Consider the following 19,203-nt stretch of genomic DNA (forward strand, 5'->3'; position numbering starts at 1 on the left):
AGAAGTACACCAAAAAAAGACAAATCAATGACTTCTGCAACGTGTAACTTATGCAATCTGCTGCCACAGGCAACTTGAACGTGGTCCTATAAACAACAACTGAGGTAATGGACATTTTGTGGCAACGGCAGGAATACTGAGAGCAGTCTTCAGTCTTTGTGAAATAGTCTACAGCTGAACAGGAAGATCTGGCCTCAGTTTAATGTCTCAAGTACTTTTGGACATCAAGTGTAAATGAAAATTTCTTCTCCTCTTTACCAAATGGTAAGCATCCATAAAGTTTTAGCCAAATAGCAATTAGCCAGGAGACTCCAGAAAATACTTGATGAATTCCAAGGAGAAACAACTGAAGTTAAAGTTCATGAAATGGAAGAAAACTATTGACTTGGTTGTGAAATTTGTCGAGTGGTAGGAGATTAGATAGGTACGGTTGACATGTAGCTAATTGGTAGATTATTGTGTGGTGCAAGGATCCATGTTGTAGCCTCAACTAATCACTGTGTTTATTCATGGTTTCCTAACTTTTCCCTTAGAGGATGGGAGAGAAAATCACATATTCCCACTCAGCAATGTCACAAAGCCAGAAGCTTAAGCAGTGTGGCTTGAAGCATTAAATTTTTTAAAGCCTAATAGATTAAGTGAATGAACAAACCGACAGCAAATATAATATCATTCACTTTGAGCCCAAACAAATGTTAGAACATTGTACTTCTGCTGAAAAAACAGAGACATGGAGTTCCAGGAGGCAAACAATTGACTTTTTCTTGAGGGGAGTGCATGGGCAAGTGGTGCAACCATGCAGCTCCTTTAATTTTTTTTGTGTCTGTGCATACAAAGCAAGTTAAGGGTCTAAATTCTGTACAGCCTGCAGAGGAGCTTTAAGGTTTCTGCACAATTGATCAGGCAAAAAGTAAAAAAGAAAAATCAAAAAGGCAAATACAATCTTTGTTCATCTATTTAGAAGGTTGGAATATAGCAGGTAGAAATAAGCTCTTCAGAATTATAGTCCAACCACATCTAGAGTACTATAACAGTTCTGGTCTTTGGACTGCAGGAAAGATAAAGCAGATGATACCTGGATTTCAAGGTTAAATTACGAGGGGATTAGACAAGCTGCAGCTGTAGTATTTAGAAGTTTATTGGGGGAAAGATTTGATTCAATTTCAAAATATTAAGGGGAACTGATATGGCAAATTATTTTTGCTGTTTGAGGAGTCTCAGAAAGGTGGAATAGATTAAAAGAGAAAATTGAAAGCCAGATCTTTCAGGAGTGGATCAGGAAACACTTCTACACAGAGAAAAGAAGTTTGGAACAATCTTCTTCAAATCTCAATTGCTAATTTTAAATTGAAGATTAATTTTTTTGGTTCACCATTGGTATGAAGGGATATGGGACAAAAGCCAACAAAAAGTTTACTTCACAAATCGGCCATATGATCTCATTAAGAATGCAACAGGCTCAAGGAGCTAAATGGGCTACCATGGTTCTGTGCGCTTGGAGGGCACTGCCCACCATTCAGTAGGCCATTCATTGTGTTGCCAGATCTTAAAGTAATAAATTTGCAGGAGTCACTGAACAGGGAACGGAGTACACTTAACAGATTTTTATTACTTTAACTGCGGCGCAGAGATCAATTTTGACACCTTCTCCAGTACAAGGTGATGATCTTCTAGATCAGCAAAGGCAAAGAGACAAGCCTAGAATTTTTTTTATATTGCTCAAGTTTTCAATGGATAAATATTTTAAGCGCTACAGAATCAAAAATTAATGTTAAACCTGCATGATATGACAATGACTAATAAAGTCCAGAACTAAATTCTAATTGGCCATTGTTTTACCCAAAAAGGCTTAGCAATTTTTCTGTCAATTTCATCTGAATTTGTTTCTAAATACTGTAATTTTTTGATTCAAATAACCTTAATTTCATTCACAATAGGTGGCTATAAAAGCATCTTTCTCTTTACTGTCTTTTAATTCATTGGTACTTACACTGTGTATAGCTGCAAAGTTTGATTCAGCTTCATTCAAGACCTTTCTGAGGTATTCTTTACTGCTGAGTAAACAATTTTTACATTGTTCTTGCTCATCAGAAGCCATTTCATTGCTATTTTCATATTCCTCCGATCTCCTGTGAAATATCTAACAAAACCAGTTAAAACAAAGTTACATTAACACTGGCAGACTTGTTCAAGAGATTAAAAAAGACACCCCAGCAGTAACTTACCAAAGCAAGATTCCAATGTGCAACAATATTATTGATAGATTCAAAAGCAGCAATTGCCTCGTCAATTTTTCCATCAACTACATCAAGCGTAGCAAAAGCGATTTCCACTTCCTTTTCATAATCCTCAACTTCAGTAACCTAAAATAAATGGACAACTTCATACATTTATGGTATAGGTATGTGAATATATACTATGAATTTTCAAACAAAACCACTGTACATTGCACATTGTCTCCTGTGCGAATGCTCCAAATAAGAGCTGCAGAAAATCCAGCTGAAATAATCTTTATGAATTCACAGCAAAACCATGCTTTCCCTAGAAGCATTAGAAATTATAACATGTAATATTCTGTTCTATGGTTTAACATTTCATGAATAAGCACCCTTTCTTGCTGAAATACCAAAGTATTAGTCTTGATATTTGTGATAAAATTGAGCCACAGAATGTGACTCCAAAGCACAGGTAAAATTCAAGTATCCCATGTCGCAGAAACTGATTGAAAGCAAACTAACTAGCCTTTTGCTCTTCAATTCCCCTCTCCCTCCTTTAATAACAATGTTCTGTATTTGCGAACTGTCTATCTGGTGGGACCATTACGGAAGAGAGGGAATTTTGGAAAATTATAGCCAGCGCATCTGCAAGCCTTGCAGCCATGACTTTCATGACCAATGGGTGTAAGCCAGGGCTTCACAAATTCTTCCTCACTATGACCACATTTCAAGGTTTAAAAACTGTGATCCTTCAGTGAGAACTGAGAAAATAGGAGAAGTTAGAGCACAGCTTTAAAACATAGTTAGAGCTCCACAGTGGAAAATGCCACCTCAAAAACATGAGACCCCAAAATTTTAGATCAAAATCCACTTGGGTTACCCGGGTATAAACCATCAGATAGCATTGAGTTTGTTAAATTTGTGGCCCCTTAGATTTCTCCAATACTGTTCTCTGTCGATACTAATTACTTTCATTTCCTCACTCATTAGTCCCTAAGTTACCCCCTATTTCTGGTATTTAAGTTGCCTCTTATGAAGAGCAGCACAACATATTTGTTCAACATCTCTATACTTTCCTCATTCCCAGTGATAATTCATCTTGCCTCCGTTTCAAAAAGACTAGCATTTATTTGAACTCTTTTCAACATACTTCTAAAAACTGTTACAATTTGCTTGTATGTTGCTGGCTATTTCTCCCTCTTTCAATTTAACTCTGTAGCTCTGATAGCAAACAATCACCGTAATACACAGATGCTCTGAATTTTCTAGTACTTTGTTTTCAATGCAAGACCATGAATATGTATTTTAAAAGGTGAAAGCGCATGAGGTGAATGAACTATAAACTAAATTCCAATTTAATTGCACTGGATGATGGGACATAAGCAAACCAGCCAAATTGCAGGAAGAATGCTGAGAATAGCATAGAAGGCAGTTATTTAGCTCGCACTTTTCATCACACATCTCCAATTCCTGCTAATTCTAAATTCCTCGGCCTTTCCACCTCCTTTCATAAGATTTCAAAAGGTTTCCACCAATTTTTCAATTGAGCTTTCCCGAACCCAACACAAAGATAAATTCTTGCTGTCCTTGTAGAGTTTTCGCCAATGACTGCAAATTTATGATCTTTGTCATTGACCTGCTCAACAGAGGAAATAACATTTCTCTATTCTTTCCAAACTTATCTTGAAAATCTGAAATCAGGGAATAATTTTAATCCCAGGGAAGTAACTTCAGTTTGTTTCCGTGCACCCCCACCCCCAACATTCCCTCCGAACTAAAGCTCTTCATCTGGTTTCTTCAGTTGTATTCCATCAGGTCCTCACACATGGTTCTCCACTTTTCATTGCTTCTCTGCTCCCAAAAGGTCCATCAGCCTCATAAATAGAATAACCTACTTGGATTTTTTTGGTAAAATGTTTCTTTTCATTTTTCCTCCTCTTTTCCATTCACTTTTAATCTCATTTTTCTCAATCAATCATTCATAACCTATCAAGTCCCAAATGCTCTGCCCACTTGCTTGCTTCCAATTATTATTTACCCAGAGACTCGTTCAGTTTTCCCTGAAAATTATTCAAACATCACTTTTATTTCTTTATTCCAAAAGCTGTTGAATCAGCCAAATAAATTTTGAAAGAACATTTCCAACTCAATTCACATAATCCCATGATTGTATCTGCCCCCCACCCCAACCCCAGGGACTTGCTAAACTACATAGTTGGCTTCCTCTCCAAGGATAATAACTTTACAACAAACTGTCTTCTGAGGCATGGATATCAAATGGTTCTTGCATATTTCCAAATAAATTTTCAATTTAGAAATTTCAGATCATGCAGTTCATTGATAACAGATCTCACCTGGCATTGCTCACAATACTATGAGCAATGAGAATGGTGAAAACACTCATTTAAATTTGGAAACATTAGCACAGTATGCAATTTTTGTTTTATGAAGTCATGTTTCTTCACTGTAGCGAAATACAAACATAAATCTGCATTTAATATAGAAAAGCATGTTTCAGCTTGCTCTAAGAATGAGTCAACATGATTTAATTTGTATTTCTCCTTCCTAAACACACCTCTTCATTTGCAGTTTTACCAAAGGGACAGAAAATATTTTTATTTTCATGAGACTATTCAAAATTATTCATAATTGAATAAGTAAACATCATGTTTATGAATCCTGGTCAGAGTTGTGAAAGTACAAAGTGCTTCTGATGCTACGACTAAAAGCACATGAAAAAACAAAGACCTGCTCAAAGTTCTCCTCAAATCTTAATCAACGGTTTCTCCTCAGCTGTATCCGTTCATCATATTGAACCTGATGACTACAGCTGTGAAAGATCAGAACGACATAGTATATACCTGCTGCTAGTATCCCTACACATCAACCAGGAGGCCCGGTTCAAGTCCCACCCGCTCCAGATGTGTGTAGTAACATCTTTGAACAGGTCAATTAAAAATATCTGTATTTACTGTTCCAAAAAGTTATGTAAAAAAGTGATATCAAATTTGATTAGAAGAATAAAGTCAATAGTTATTCCTAAAGATATTTTCTGTAGTATTTGCATCTGCAGTAATTTTTCAATGAAACAAATGACTGGAAGGTATGCCTACAAGCTAGACATATGTTAAAGGATAGCATATAAAATTCTAGTTATTATGCACAATTGGAACTGTCATCTAAGCGTTATTACATCTAATAAATGAATAAACTTAGTGTGCTTTTAAACACTAGTTCTGCCAATGGAAATGTAATTGCAAGTGTTCAGTTTAATACAGCAACAAATGCCTTATACTCTGCAATGATCCCTTGTTAAAGGCATAATCATAACTGTATCCAATTCACAGGTGATGAACTGCATGCAAGGCATATTGTTACCTTGATATCCTTGCTACGGAAATGTTGAAACAAAGGATTGATAGGTTCAGGAATACTCCTTTTCTTTCTGATGCTCTGTAATAAGGGCAGGACTTTCCTCCAGTAGTAGACACTCCGTCCAATGTATTCTTTTTGATCGTAGTATGAATCTAATCCACTTCCCTATATGGAGAAAAAAATATAAGTGTTAGAGCTGCACATCAGTAGTTTTGAAATTATACTGGTGAAACAAAGTTACAACAGAACAGGGCAAAAACTTTGAACCGTACTTTAAAAAGCAAACAAAATGCAGGCTGCAAATTCTGATTCAACAACTGAGGCAATGTTAGCAGGTGAGAAGTGGAATTAGTGAGACTGGCTATCATACAGGCAAAGGCTTTAGTCCCTCCTATATTTGAATAGAGGAACTTGCAGCTCATTCCAGTTATTGGCTAACAATAACCATGGGCATGTGCATGAGTGCGCACACTTTTTAAAAAAAATTATAAACACAACACGTACGTACATTTTTTTAAACACATTGCACGCATGTACTTTTTTTGCACACACACGCGATCAGGGTATAGTACAAGAGCCAGTAAATGATGTCACCAAAAAGTGATGTCCTGAAGTACAAATATAGATTACATAGGGAAATGAGCCAAGTGATAACGGGTGTAGCAGCAGAAGAGAAGATAGAGCTGGAAATGTCCTTACTATGTTTGGATTGGTGAAGTGGAAACAAAAATGTCTAATCTGACAGCTAGAAAAAAGGTGTATTTCAGGAAGATGATTGATACAGAAAGTTTAAGATGGGCATAAAGCAATGTTAGATGCCACTTACAATTTTGCTGAACAATCTCAACATTATGGTAGAACAGAAATCTGATTGCAGAGATTCAAATGAGCAATAGAATAGAAAGATATGACAGATTGAAGAGCAACCATCACACATGAACTGTTTGGAGATGGACTGGTAGCTTGACCTGTCAGTTCAGGTCAGGTTTCTGGGGGTGGCGGTGTCCTGAAGAAGCAATGCCAGCCAGCACAGTAGGGAGTTGGAAAGTGGCATGTTCAAGGATGATCCCAAAGTAGTGCACAATCTTTACAAATTAGGTGACTGCACAGATGTCACACGAAGGGTTATATTAAGAATTTCATGCTTCAGCATCCAAAATTTGCCAGTGTATCACATTTCCTTAAATAGTACAGGAATTGAGACTTACAATGTTAATGAGGCTTTGTGCCCAGTGTATAATTAGAGCAGGTTGAAGTCCGTGCTTATCTAGTGCCCTCAATGTACCAAGTTCACGCTGAATCAATAGTCTTAGTTTAGCTGATGTACCCGGTCTAAAAGAAAAGCGGTGTAATAAAGTTTAATGTTTCCCAATATAGTAATGTTTTTAAAAAAAATGCAGTTAGACTTAAAAATCATGAACATATTTACTGTGCTTTTTTGTAGACAAGGCTGTAGACAGCATCCCACCAAGCGTTCTGTCGCTCTGTATACAGCAGTTTGCTGATTGGCAGTGGCATGCACTTTGGTTGGTGCATACTGTAGTGAAGGTCTGATTTATCCTGTAACTGCGTATGACATGAATAAATCACTCCAAGAAGAAAAACCTGAAATAAAAAATGTAATTTTAAATATAGGCAAGATAATTCATTTTTGGTAAAAGTTAAAATTGATTACTGTTTTAATCCTACCTCAAGATCTAAAATGCAAATAGTCTCAGGAGCATTGGTTTCAAGCCGTGAGGTTTCTTGCGGCAGTCGAGGAAACAACTGCTTAAGCCAATTTCGTACCATAGGTAACTGCTCCATTGAAAACTGGTGTAAACCAAGCCAAGCAAGATGTTGCAAATTTCCACCATGCAATTTAACAGAAGCTGAAAGTCAAAAAACAAAAATGTCTATCATATAAATTACATAAGCAGAGACAAGCAATGATCCATCTAAATTATTTAGTCTAAACTGTAAATGGCAATTAAAATCTGATGGGGGACTAATTTCACTGAAAACTAACATTTTCTTTATCACACTAATTTAATTAAAGTTTACTTTTTACTCTATAAACACTCATTAGACAACCTAACAGAACACATTCAAGATGACTTTCTTTCCCTCATTTCAAAAAAGAAAACTACAGAAGACGACTAAAAAAAAATCAGAATACCTTGGCTACCTCATGCCCCAGCTAAACTAACCAGGTCATTCAAAGGTGACAGCACAAACTAAGGACTGAAACAGAGGAATATTTAAAATCAAAAGCTCTTACCATCATCCCATTTTATGAGTTCATTCAGATCTGGGTGTTCTTCTGTAACATTTCTGATATCATCATTGGCAAGAAATGACCTTTCAACAGATATCTGACTTCCAAACAATGTTTCAATTAATGCAGTCTGGCCACTTTTGTTTGCAAAAGTCTCCACCACTTCTTTGTGAAAGTCAGGCTTTCCCGACATTAAACTTATTAACATATGCCCTACAACAACAGAAGAAACTAGTCTGTTAGAATGTCAATTAGCACAAACTGTGGAACAAAAAGCTAGCAAAACCTCTTCTGTACATATCAGAGTTAATTTTAAAAAAGACGTAATTAAAATATTACCTGACTGACTTTGTCTATCTGATGCTAACCAATTAATCATTTCCTGATTTGTCTCTTCTGCCTTTAGACATTTCAGCCTGGGTCTTGGAACCTGGAAATATACTCATTTCTTTAGTACAGCAATACTATTAGAAACCATCTCAGTTGCAGCACTTTCTTGGCACTGATCAGCAACTACAAAGCACTGGTGAAACCTACCTGATAAGCAATTAAGTAGCACAATGCTGCAAGGTCTACAACTGCTTTCCACTGAATCGCATTATGTTGAGCCATTTTTAGAAGTAACGTTCCAGCATGTAAATACAGATGTCCTCTCATTTCGGTGAAAGTAGCCGAAAGATCATCCATTGTTGAAGTTAAGTATGACTTTGCAATATACATTGTACAATCAAAACTATAGCAAAATATACAAAAAGGCATTAGTGAATGGTCAAAAGTTCACACAACAAACTAACCATTATGGGAAAACTTGTGCTTAAAATACCCTCGTGTTTGCATTTGACAGGATATTTATAGGTATCTCTGCTTTAACGCATGTTTCATTAACGCGAATTGGCTGTAATGCAACTGAATAATACAGAACGCCGTTTGGATAACGCAAACCTTATACTGTACAGAATAGCGATTTCCCTATAACACAATGTTCTATAACGTGAGGTCACACAAGAACGCAACTATCGTGTTATAGTAGAATTACCTGTATCCCCATCTTTAAAAAGATGTTATTCCACTGGTTTGGACTTTGGATGTAAAATACCTTCACAAATTAACATAAACGTTAGCTAATACCAAATTTACCTCTACTTCTATTTCTCAGCTGTCAAGTTACATTCCTATGTTATCCAATAATCTTTCCCTTATTCAATAGTTATGTAATAAACTGCCCAAACTCACTCCGCAAGTGTCATTAAGCAAAATTCCAGACAATATCTGCAAGTATATTCAATTTCAACAGCACACCTTACTCTCTCTCTCTCTCTGCTGCCACTGAATTGATGGGTGTTGCTGCTCTAAAATCTGCAAGATTGGTAGCCTAATGAAGTGATCATGGAACCAGTCATCTTCTCTTTATTCTTGCAAGGGATCGGAGTGTCACTGCAATGTCAACATTTCTTGCCCATCCCTGGTTGCCGCTGAGCTGATTTAACTGCCTTATGAAAAGGCTAGACCAGAGTCAACCACATTGTTGTGGGTCTACAGTCATATATAGATGAGTTAAGGATAGTAGATTTCTTTCCCTGCAGGATGTTAAGTGTTTTAGTGATAATCGACAATGGTTCAGCATCACCATTAGACTTGCTTTTTAATTCCAGATTTCTCTTCATTGAATTCAAATGTCATCATCTGTCGTGGTATTGAACCCATGCAGAACATTGGTCTAGAGCTCCAGACTGCTCTCTGTTGACATTACTATTATGCCATCATCTCCTGCTCAACTCCACACTAAATGGAACAGACTAGGTTTACTGCCTAGTATCATTTCAATCACATAACCACAGGTCTTCAAATTCAGATTAAATTTGTAGTATTACTTTACCGATTTCCATTGGAACACAAGAGTGGATCGTATAGCCACTGAAGTCAACCACAACTCCACTTTCTCACCTGCTCCCCAAATCACTGAATTCCCTGACAATCCAAAAGTCCTCAGGTTTGAATAAACAATGGAGCACCCATAACCAGTTGGGATAGAGAATTTCAAAGATTCACATTCCTAATCAACTGCATTTACACAGTAATAGCCTCTGTTAAAATGGAAAGTGATAACATGAAAGGAAACACCAGTGAAATCAAATACTTTGTATACCACCTAGAACCATGAAAAGGTACAAAGAAACTTTACAGAATCACTAAAAACAAATATGACATTAAGCAGCATCACGTCAGGTAACAAAAAGCTCAAAGAGGTAGGTTTTAAGGAGTGTCACAAAGAAGAAAAAAGTGAAGGACAGAGGCAAAGAGGTGTACAGAGAACATTGTAGAGCTTGAGGCTGATCTACTAAAGGCACAATCACCAAAGATGGAGCAGTTATAACTGTAGATGAACAACAGGCCAGAAATAAAGGAGTGCATATTCTTACAAAGGGTTGCGGGGCTGGAAGTGACTGGAGATAGTGTGAAACCAGGGAAGGCTTTGATTCAAAAAAAAAAAATTTTAACCAAGATTTTGTTTGCTTGAAAGCTCATGCAGGTCAGCAAGCATAGGGATAAGGGAATGTGACTTGCAGCATGAGCAGAGTTTTCAATGACCTCAAGATTACAGAGGGTAGGCTGGGGGGAAAAAAAACAGCCAGTGTTTTGGCACAGTCAACCCAGAGATAATAGTACACCAAGAGATGAGATAGTGAGGAGGATTGTCAAAGGATACAGAGGGATAGAGAAAGATTGCAGATTTGAGCAGAGAAGCGTCAGATGGAGTTTAACCCGGGTAAACAGGAGGTGATGCATTTTGGAAGGTCAAATTCTGGTGCAAAATTTCCAATATATGGTAGAACCCTCAGGAGCATTGACATAGAGATTTCTAGGCATACAGGTCCACAGATCCCTGAAAATGGCAACACAGGTGGAAATTTGTGGCCAAGAAGGCATACTGCCTTCATCGGCCAAGGTATCAAATATAAAAGTTGGCAAGTAACATTACAATTGTATAAAACTTTAGTTAAGCCACATTTGGAATATTGCGTTCCATTCTGACCAAATGGACATGAATACTTTGGAGAGAGTACAAAGAAAGTTTATCAGGGTGTTGGCTGGCCTGAGGGGTTTTAGTTATGAGGAGAATTTAGATAAACTTGGACTGTTTTCACTGGAAAGATAGAGGCTAAGGGACGATATGACAGAGGTCCACAAAATTATGAGAGGCATAGATAATGTGGATAGTTGGAGGCTTTCTCCCCAGGGTGGAAAGGTCAAAGACATGAGGGCACGGGCTCAAGGTGAGAGGGGGAGAGTTTAGGGGAGAAATGCAGGAAAAATTTTTCGCACCGAAATACCACGCCTGGATCGCACTACCAGTGGTGGAAACAGGCACGTTAGCAACATTAAAGGCACATCTTGATTGAACGGGAGGCAAACAAACAGAGGGATAGAAACCACGTATAGGCAACAAGTAGCCGGTATAAATAAGAATCAGGAATTGGGGCAGATTTGGTGGGCTGAAGTGTCTGTTCCTGTGATGTATCATAATTGTATAAGCTGATACAATGTTGCAGCAGTCCTACCCAACTGGAGAAAGGGCAAAACAGGATGGTGTGGTCTGTCATGTCAAAGGCTGAGGGAAAGGTTGAGAAGGATAACAAGAGAAGCTTTATCTTTGTAAAAGTAACAAAGGACATCATTTATGAATTTGAGCAGAATTTATAATATCAGCGAACATGGACCAAGCTGGGGCAGTTGGTGACCAATGGAAATAAGACCAGGGTCTCAAACAAGACAAGGTCAGCTCAAGTCAATGAAATCAGAAGAACAAATAGTAAATTAGAATAAAAGTTACCTCATTAGAGCATTTACAACGTCTGGGACATTTCTGGTTGATAATGTCAGGAACATAAGATTAGTTGATGCCAGGAGCAATTCCTTCTGCAAGAATCTCCATTTGCTCTTATCAGCTGATGAAACATTTGATGAACTGATATAGTTCTGCAGGACAGTACAAAGATAGTGAATGTCACAGACATGCTCTCTGATAGAATACCACTTAAAATACAAACAGTGATTGGTTCTTCAAAAGTGTATATATTAGTTACATATTTTGTAACTACCTTTGTAGATAAAGGTTACTTCAAAAAGGTTTCAGATCTGAGAGAATAAACTTAGGTCAATGTGAAGTTCAGCTTACATGACATAATCTGGCAGCTTGCTACTTAGTTTTTTTAAAAAGATAAGTGCATATTGCTTGCAGGAACAATGTAAAAACATAACATGTTTACACACCTTCAATGTCTGTACCATGCAGGTGTACCATTCCAGACATTTACAAAGGGTTCTTTTCTTTTCAGTGCTGATACAGAAATTCACAGCTTCTTCAAATTTCCCAACAGAACAGTAGAATTCCACCAAACGTATATTGGCATGAGGATCATTGGGCCTTGAATGCAACTCTGACTGAATAAGGTCGAATAGTTGAGAATTGTCCAATTGTCCCTTTGTGCTCAGCAGCTTCTCCTTTAGAGGAAAGCAAAAGAGAGAGAGACTCAGGCATTTACAATACAAGAGAGCATTCAATACATTGTGTCCACGCGGTCAAAGATCTGACTACAATAATCCAATTTTACAGTTCTTGGCCCATAACCATGGAGGCTAGTGAACATCAAAACACAGCTTATGTTAGGTGAGTTTCTGACTTAACCACTCTTTCTGACTGCAAGTTCCAGAAGACTGCTATCAGCACCCAAGCAAAATTTTTCTTAACTCTCAAACCTACGCCCCCTAGTTGAGTTTGTTAATGAAAAAAAAATGCCTTGTTACTCACCCTATCTTTGCCCCTCATATTCGAATATACTTTTATCAGATCCTCTCTCAATCTTTGCTGCTCCAAGGAAGAAAACCCCAAACTATCCAATCTTTCTTCACAGCTCAGACCTTCCAAAATCCTGATAATCTCCTGTGCATCAACTGCAATCACGACTTTCCTATAAATTTGGTGACCAAAACTTCACACAGTACTCCAGCTGTACCTAACCAACATTTCATACAGTTCCAACATAAACTCCCTGCTCTTGCATTCCATGCTTCAGCTGAAAAGAGTGCCCCATATGCCTCTCAGTACCTTGTCTATCTGCCATACTACCTTCAGAGAGCTGTGGAGATACACACCAAGCTTCCCCTGATCTTCAGTACTTTCCAGGGTCTGCCATTCATAGCGCAATCGTTTGCCTTCTTTAGCTGCATTACATCACTTTTCAAGGTTGATTTCCATTTGCAATAACTCTTCCCACTTGACCAGTCTATTGGTGTCATCACATAGTTTAGGACTATCCTATCGACATATATCACCCTCCAAACTTTTATCATCCATGAATTTAAATGCGGGGGATATAATCTAAGTCTAAATCATTAACGTACACCATAAACAGCAAGGGCCACAGCACTGAACCCACTGAACACAGACTTCAAGTCGCTGAAATCTCTCTCTAACATCACCCACTCCTCCTGCCTTTCTGCCAATTTTAGATCTAACGTGCCACTTTGCCTTGAATCCCATGGGCTGTTAATTTCTTAGCTAGTCTGCCATGAGGAACCTTCTCAAACGCTTTGTTAAAGTCCATGCAGACCACATTAAATGCATTACTCTGTTCAACTTTCTTCGTGTGCACCTTAAAAAAATTCAACCAAATTGGTCAAAATGTGACTTGCCCTTAACAATTCCATGCATCTCCAAGTGCAATACATTCTGTCACTCAATTCTCGCCCATCACCAAGGTTAGACTGACTGGCTTGTAATGTCCTAATCTATCTCTTCCCAGTTTTTGAAGATTGGGAAAACATTCAGTCCGCCAATCCTCTGTCACCTCACCTGCGACCAGGGGGATTTGAAAATTACTCCCAAGACCACTGCTATCTGTTCCCTCAATAGCCCGAGAGCCATCTCATGCAGGCCTGATGATTTATCCACTTAAGGTTGCTAAACCTGCTTCTACCTCTTCTCTACGTTAATTTTTTCTAGTATTCCAGTCTTTCAACCAGATGTCTATATACCTATAAAGATAATTTAATACAGGTAGTTACAGTATTAATGACGAAAATCTTACATGGGTCATAAATCCAAATATTAGTATTCAAATACACCAGGATTACCATAATGCAAATACTCTATTTGCTGAGGGAATGTTAAACAATCAATTGCAAGATTATATGAATATCTTAGCTGTCAGTTTTCTTAAATAAAAAACTTCTATTACTGTTACATTTGGACCTCATTACTGCAGCCAAAGTACATGATACAATTGTCAAAGCTACTGCATTTTTAAAATGACACTGCATTAGGAATCAGAGCCCAAGTTTTGATTTACTTGTACTATTTAAGTTACACAGAGATGAAATTTTTAGCTTACCTTCAGTTTGTAAACTACTCCATTAGCAGGAAAATGCTTGGCTGCCTTCTCCACCCAGTATTCTGCTCTTCCATCAAGCAGGTCTCCATTACTACACAGCAAATCAGCTACTTTCAGGATCATGTCCTTCTGTACAGGATTCAGCTCCACAACCCGCTAAGATCAAGGAGAAAGTAATATTAATGAAAATTTAATTTTCAAAGCACATTTCAGGCACAACTTTGTAAATATTTGTATGGGCTTTTGGTAATTCAATTGGTAATTAGTTATGTTCCAGTAGAAGATTATTGTTTGCACTCATTAGATTATCAGTAAACAAAGGACGGCATACAACTATTAGATAATTATAGAGAAACAGAAAGAAGTTAGAACAAATCAGAAAAGATTAAAATGAAATTTTGTATCATTTCAAATGATTCAGTTGTCTGTGGAATGTAAGAGACAGGAAATGACTGTCGCCACTGTGCATTGCCAACATCCTGGGGTTAACCGACTAGAGACTGAACTGGCCCAGCAAAATAAAAACGCTCACTTATCACTATAGTAAAAAGGCCGAGAATTCTGTAGCTAATAATTCCCCTTCTGATTCCCCAAAGTTTGTTAGCCATCTGCAAAGGCACAAATCAGGAGCGTGATGGATACTCTTCACTCGATGAGTGCAATACTCACTGATTTCAACATCACCCCACATCCTTAAACATTCAGTCCTTTCATCAAATGATGCACAGGGGCAGCAAAGTGTCCCATCTCCAAACTGCACTGCAGCAACTTCCTTCAATAGCACCATGCGAACCTACAAACAACTATCTAGAAGGACAAGGGCAGCAGATACCTGAAGCACCGCCACCCCACTCCCTTACAATCATTCTGATTTAGAAAGATATTGTCACTGGATTATAAAGCTTAGAATTCACTTTCTAAACCATGAAGAGTGCAGCAGGGAGGTAGCTCACCACAAACTTGAAGGGCAATTAGGGAAGAGCCAAAAAAATTGCTGATGTCGTCATGGTATTCACAACACTTGAAACATCTCAGTTCGCACAATCTCAGTCTAGGTTGAAAGAATTAGTTTGTTTTTGTTACAAGTTTTGATTTGCTAATACTTAAACAGTCAGCATCATGGCTAGTCGAGTGAGTGCTTTGCAAAACACCTTCGTTTAGTCTGCAAGCATGATTGTGTTCGCAACCACCTGCAACTTTAATTCTCCACATCGTTCCCACTCTGATCTCTCTCACGTTGGCCTCTCGAAGTGTTCTAATTAAGCGCATGGAAGCTTGAGGCAGTGCACTTCAGCTTCTGACATTACACAGGAGTTGAACAACTTTAAATTGTAATCTCTACCTCCATTTTGTTTCCTTTTTCATAGAATCATAGATCATAGAATCCCTACAGTGTGGAAGCAGGCCCTTCAGCCCAACAAGTCCACACTGACCCTTGCAGCATACCACCCAGACCCACTCGATCTACATATCCCTGGACACAATTTAGCGTGGCCAATCCACCTAGACTGCACATCTTTGGACTGTGGGAGGAAACTGGAGCACCTGGAAGAAACCCACGCAAACACAGAGAGAATGTGCAAACTCCATACAGACAGTCGCCCGAATGTAGAATCGAACCCGGGTTCCTAGTGCTGTGAGGCAGCAGTACTAACCACTGAGCCACCATGCTGCCCAGATTGATTTTCTTTGATTTGTTTTTAATTTTGCTCCCACCCCTTTTCCCTTTGATTTGAAGTAGGATCATTAAGCTTCTGATCATGTACACACACCATTAAGGTCACAACTTTCCCTTTCTAACATCATCCAACCTCTCCCATTTTAACTCATCAGTAGCTGAATCCAATCTTTGTTGGTCTAGATTTGACTGTTCCAATAGTCACCTAAATGATCTCCTACATTTCGTCTTCATAAACTTGAGATCATCCAAAACTCTGCTGTTCCTGCTTTAATCTGCAGTAAGTTCCTTTAAATGCTGTATTCCTGCAGTAATTGGCATGTAACACCTATCTTGACTTCAAAATTTGCATCCTTGCTTTCAAAATCCTCCATGGCCTCTCATCTCTATCTCGAATATATGCCAACCCCACAACTCTCCACGATATCTGCAGTCATTTTATTTCAGAATTGAGCATCTGATACAAATTGATCCACTGTTGGTGGGTGTGCTTCACTTATCAGTGAGCTTTAATTTGGAATTTCCAACCAATCACTTCCAACTCTCTCACTTTCCTCCATTAATAGAGACCTAAAATCAACATCTAAGTAAAACTTTAAACATCTTACTCTATATCACCTATTGCAGCTTAGTGCCATACTCTGTTTCACAATATCCCATTGAAACACCTTTGGATGTTTTATTATGTTAAAAAAAGGTGCTATACAAGCTACTTTTGAAAGGCAAGCATTCATAATGTGACCATTCACATCTCTTTTAGACATTGTCTGTACCTTTATTTATTCTATTTATACTCCCTTCAGCACTTTACTGGATCTCTTCTGTCCTCCACCCTTAAAATCAGGAATTAAGAGTCTAAGATGACTATGAAACCATTATCAATTGTTGGAAAAACCCACCTGGTTCACTAGTGTCCTTTAGGGAAGGAACATACCATCCTTACCTGGTCTGGCCTACATGTGACTCCAAACGTATAGCAATATGGTTGATTCCTAACTGGCCTTCAGGCAAAAGAGATGGGCATCGAATGCTAGTTTAGCCAAGGTTGCCCTCATCACGTGAATGAATTTATAAAAAAATTCAAAATCAAAAAGACTGCCTACAGTGAAAAAAAGCCATTCAGCCCATCTAGTCTGCACTGATCCTCTGACGAGCATCTCACCTGATTCCCATAGCCCAGCATTTAGTATGGGCTAAACCATTTAACCTGCACTACTTTGGACTGTGGGAGGAAACCACAGCACCCGATGGAAACCCACACAGACAAGGATAGAACATACAAAATCCACAGACAGTCACAGACAAAGGAAGATGATGGTCTAGTAGTATTACGATGTGACTATTAATCCAGAGATCCAGGTAGTGTTCTGGGGACCCGGGTTCAAATCCCACCACAGCAGACGGTGGAATTTGAATTCAGTGCAAGTCTGGAATTAAGAGTCTAATGATGACCACAAATCTATTGTCAACTGTCGGAAAAACCCATCTGGTTCACTGATGTCCATTAGGGAAGGAAACTACCATCCTTACCCGGTCTGGCCTACACATGCCTCCAGACCCGCAGCAATTTCTATGACTCTTAACAAATTAAGAGTAAATGCTGGTCTAGCCAGTGACATCCTCATCCCGTGAATGAATAAAAAAACTCCCAAGACTAGAATCGAATCCGGATCCCTGGTGCTGTAAGGTAGCAGTGCTAACTACTATGCCACCCTATTCCGTTCTTTTACCATGTCTCCTGCATTTCATTGCATTGATGCATTAGATTTTTAAAAGTATTTTCCTGTTCTGAAAAAGGTCACAGATCCAAAACACTCCACAAACGCTTCCAGACCTGCTGAGGATTTTCAGCGTTTTATTTCGAATTTCCAGCATCCACACTATTCTGTATATATGTCACACTCAATATAATGCTCAGTGTCATTTTTGTTTCATATGGTCTTGTGAAGTATTTTGGGGCTTGTTAATACGTTAAAGGCACAATGTCAACTTCAGTTGTTGTTATGGCTGATTTGTTCATGAAATCTGGGTGAAAAATATCTTATGGAACTCTATACAGCATTCTTTTTATGGAATGAGAGCTGGATTTAATGTTTTTTAAAATCTGAAAGGTAATATTACTCATAACAAGATTGCTAGTTATCTTGAAGCTTTATCTTTGTAATCTGATCCCTGTTAGCCCTTTGTCACCTGAAGCCAAGCAACTGCACTAAAATAGTGCAATGGTAATAACTGTACTTAGCAACGAATGGCAAATCTGATGAGCTGTAATCAAATTTATTTAACCTTGAAACGTTTTATTAATGTCCATTGTCAAATTAACTGGCAACAAGCATGATATATTTCATTCTTTTCTTCCTAAAATGGACCGTAGCCCTTTATCTGGTCAATTATTAAGAATATTCTACATCTACCATTGCAGGTTTTCAACTAATAACTATCCAAAAATATGCTGACTTGGTTGAACAATTGCCCTTACCTTATAACAACCAATGGCTTTTTCAATGTTGCCTTCAGACTCATAGATTTGGCCAAGAAGCTTGTGCGCTTTTGGATCCCTTTCCTGCACACTTATGTAAGCTGATATTTGCCTGTAAAAAAAACTTGAGATTACAGTAGGGTCACAGAAAGCACATGCTTCCTAATTAAGTAAGTGCTTTTTTGAAATACCAAAACTAAAATCAAGACAGTCAACACAGGGAGTAGTACAGACTCAAAGTAGGAACAATCTTTGCAAGACTGGGGCAAACGGAAGACAGACAGCTTGCATTTTCACAAGAAAGGCCACCCCAAAGTGCTTTACAGCAAATAAAGTGTAGTCATGACGGAACTCAGGGAATCAACTAATGTGCACACAAAACTACCACATACAGTAATATGATTGAGATATTAAAGAACAAATGTTGACATGATAGGTCCCCTGTTCAAAAGTAGCTCATTTTATTAAGTGCCCTGAGATTATGTACAACCACCTATGGCAGTGAATCTTAAAGGTCAAAAGGCAGCACGAATAACAGAAATTTTTAAAAAGAAAGACTGAAAATAGCAGCAGTAAGCCATTTGGTCCTTTGAGCCTGCTCCGCCATTCATTATAATAATGGCTAACCATCCAACTCAAGAGCCCATTCCTGCTTTTCCTTTTTGATCCCTTTAACCCCAAATGCTGTATCCAATTCCATCAAATCATTTTTTGGCTCAATTGTTTTTTTATGGTCGCTAATTCCACAGGTTCACCATTCTCTGGGTGAATGCATTACTCATATCTCAGTCAAGTTTGATTTTGTA

At 38.2% G+C, this 19,203-nt stretch overlaps 1 protein-coding gene across 6 annotated transcripts in view; it reads right to left on the reverse strand.

Annotated features, from left to right (window-relative positions):
* ranbp2 (RAN binding protein 2) overlaps window positions 1-19,203 on the reverse strand; it is a 65,397-nt gene that overhangs the window by 42,373 nt on the left and 3,821 nt on the right. For all 6 annotated transcript variants that reach the window (XR_007262211.1, XM_048597568.1, XM_048597567.1 and 3 more), the window contains exons 3-15: window positions 18,398-18,509; window positions 14,241-14,396; window positions 12,121-12,351; window positions 11,681-11,826; window positions 8,386-8,581; window positions 8,188-8,278; window positions 7,852-8,061; window positions 7,281-7,462; window positions 7,021-7,196; window positions 6,800-6,923; window positions 5,595-5,756; window positions 2,226-2,363; window positions 1,991-2,140 (exon numbers count right to left, since the gene is read on the reverse strand). Coding sequence is in view for 5 of the 6 variants with exons in the window: in XM_048597568.1 (XP_048453525.1) it covers window positions 1,991-2,140; window positions 2,226-2,363; window positions 5,595-5,756; window positions 6,800-6,923; window positions 7,021-7,196; window positions 7,281-7,462; window positions 7,852-8,061; window positions 8,188-8,278; window positions 8,386-8,581; window positions 11,681-11,826; window positions 12,121-12,351; window positions 14,241-14,396; window positions 18,398-18,509 (2,074 nt within the window). In the remaining variant the exon portion in view is untranslated. The remainder of the gene's footprint in view (window positions 1-1,990; window positions 2,141-2,225; window positions 2,364-5,594; window positions 5,757-6,799; window positions 6,924-7,020; window positions 7,197-7,280; window positions 7,463-7,851; window positions 8,062-8,187; window positions 8,279-8,385; window positions 8,582-11,680; window positions 11,827-12,120; window positions 12,352-14,240; window positions 14,397-18,397; window positions 18,510-19,203) is intronic.

This window comes from Rhincodon typus, chromosome 6 (assembly GCF_021869965.1).
Source record: "Rhincodon typus isolate 14 chromosome 6, sRhiTyp1.1, whole genome shotgun sequence".
Taxonomy (NCBI): Eukaryota; Metazoa; Chordata; class Chondrichthyes; order Orectolobiformes; family Rhincodontidae; genus Rhincodon; species Rhincodon typus.